Consider the following 2,738-nt stretch of genomic DNA (forward strand, 5'->3'; position numbering starts at 1 on the left):
TTTACCAAGTTAAATGCAATAAAACATTTTAACTTGTATATCCATTCCCTTTATAATTATTAAATAGATTTTGATCGTCCGTTTTGACGAAAGAAACTTCATTCTTAATATAAACTATTGTTTTCTACTACTGACGTTATCGTTTTATCAAACAGTAGTGAAGTTGCAACAAATATTTTTTTTATTAGTTTGAATTAATTCTGATTTGGCTGACCATACAGCTGTTTCCAGTGTTGCCAAGTACCTATCATCAATGGTCTTAGAATTATCTTATCGTAAATAATTTTTGGAGGTTGTAAGTACCAAGAGTTGAACTCGCGCCCTGCCAAATTTGCAGCTCAGAGTCAGCGTTCATTAGCCAACTGAACCAAAGCCGTATTTGACTTGTATGTTCGCACTTGGAGTTTTGTTAATTTACTGTGAAAGTTCATTTACAAATTCACTTGTTGTGTTATATTAGAGCAAAATCATAAACCAGCTGTAGAATAATTGAATTAATTAATTATATTTTTTATTTTTAATTGTTAAATTTCAATATTATTCTGTTTGTAGAGGCATTATTTTCTGCACGATTTTATTATTTTTGCTTGAGTATAGAAACTAATCTAGGAATGTAATACAGAGAAATTTATGGTACTTTACGGTTAATAATTTGTTTTTATTAATTATAATAAATGCTAATTTTTATAATAAATGTTTTGCTAGTTTTAATTTTAATATACAAATAATATTGACGGCAACTTGTTCTACAAAAGAAAATAGTTTCCTTGCTTTCTTTGAGGGATTTAAATGTTTAGCTGACTCGTTCTTATTGTCATTTCATGAGTTTGACTTAAGCTTATAAGGTAAATGATATTTTTAATAAAAATAAAATAAAGCTTATTCACAAAAAATTACATCTGGAGGTACATTAATAAGAGACCGGCAATGTCACTTGTTTCGGTGAAGAAATGGAATTGTGCTCACTGAGTGCAGATGTGGCTTATTTTGCAATAAATACTTTGCTGCACTGGAAAAGCTTTTATCTTGATTACATTTTAAGAACGAATTGCTTAAAAAGCAGTTGCTAAGAAAATGCAGCAGATGCAGTTGCAATTTTGTGTATAATTTGGCTATATATAAGTTTGTATTATATAGTGATTATATAGTTGAATATTTATAATTTTGCAAATTGCTTTGGATATTTCATTGCAATCATAGATTTGATTTTAAGCATCGTTGCGGGAGTTTTTGCAACAAGCAAAGCCTTTAATGCAGTTGGTAAAATTATTAAAATAACTTAAAGCTGCTAAAATGTAAAGTAAATAAATATTAAAAAAATTCTAAGGAGTTTTTCAAAAGTGGTTTTAGTGAAATGAAAATTTGGCAACTAAGTAAACACATTCCAGCTTGCACTTGCACTTGCATTATGCATAATTAAAATTCTTTTCTCTCGTTTATTTAATATAGCAAAATCGCTATTGTAGTTGAGAACTTGCCGACGAGTTGGTATCAGTTTGTTTGCTTTCCATTATTTCAAAATCAAAAAATTAAAAGGATAACAAATAAGCTTTTTGCAACGCCAAAAATCCACTCCGTTCAAAGGCTCTTATGTGCGCTTTTATAGCAAAATTTATTATCTGCTTTGAATGCAATTTTCGTGGCAGTGCATAAATTTTGTGAATTGCCTAAAGTACACAAGGGAAACTTAAAATTTTTATTAAAAATCCTACAAAATCGTATGGCCAAATAATTTTCAAATTTAAATTAAAGTCGAAGAATTTTTGGCTTATATCAAATTTGAATTTGATTATTTTTTAATTAGTGCGATTGCTTATAAATCGCTTATTTGTGGAAAAATTCCATAAAATTGTTAAAGCCATTTTGCTTGAATTTGATTTGAGGAGCTCATCAAATCGATTTTCACTGCTCTTCATGGTTAAACAATTGAGCAATTAACATTTTTGGCTAAAGTGTTGGAACACTTTACGCAATTAACAAACTTTGAATTGCAGGCTGCAGCATAGCAAATGAGTTTGTGAGTGCATTTGTCTGGTTGCCTGCACACGCAAAGGTGCTCGAATGCAGTTCAGTGCCAAATATCGCAGAACAACATGAAGTGCAGATATACTGCCTTTGTTGGAGGCAGAGACCTCCCTATCTGTCTCTCCATCTGCCTCTGTCTCTCCAACTGCCTCTGCCTCTGCAAGTGTCTGTGCCTGTGCCTGTTCCTGTGCGTAGGTGCTATAATGCCGCTTCAGCACTTTGTGTTGTGGGTTTTCATAATTCTAGTATTTATGATACGCAGAAATTATACATAAAATGCACACGAAGTGCATTCGTTCCTTCCCTCGACTATGTGGTTAAATCATTTATGGTTGAACAACTTCAGATGTTTGCATTTTGAATTCTTTGTAGAATTTTTAATCCTTCTCTAGCATGTCAAACTCAAAATTTGCAAATAATTGCATATGCATTCAATGCATTAAATTAATTAGTGAAGATTGCTTAAAACGAAATTTTAAAATTGTGTTATATCTAACCATCTAATCTAACCTAGAAAAATTGATTTAAGTGAAGAAGGTAAGTAATAAAACATATTTTCTTCTCATTATATTTACATTTAACCCCACGAGAGAAAATTCTATTTTTATACACAATAAAAGTTTATATGAACAATAACAAAGTCCTTGAAAATAATGATGACAACGTAGTTCCCCAGAAGCAGATGTCTGTAGACCTATAGTAAAATAGCAAAA

The 2,738-nt window shown here is 30.8% G+C and overlaps 1 protein-coding gene across 1 annotated transcript in view; it reads right to left on the minus strand.

Moving 5' to 3' along the window:
• Positions 1–1,973: 1,973 nt before the first annotated feature.
• Positions 1,974–2,738, minus strand: part of LOC119676605 — a 2,493-nt gene continuing 1,728 nt past the window's right edge. Inside the window, exon 3 of the mRNA XM_038087850.1 lies at positions 1,974–2,267. Coding sequence (XP_037943778.1) covers positions 1,974–2,267 — 294 coding nt within the window. The remainder of the gene's footprint in view (positions 2,268–2,738) is intronic.

This window comes from Teleopsis dalmanni, chromosome 2 (genome assembly GCF_002237135.1).
Source record: "Teleopsis dalmanni isolate 2A chromosome 2, ASM223713v2, whole genome shotgun sequence".
NCBI classification, from domain to species: Eukaryota; Metazoa; Arthropoda; class Insecta; order Diptera; family Diopsidae; genus Teleopsis; species Teleopsis dalmanni.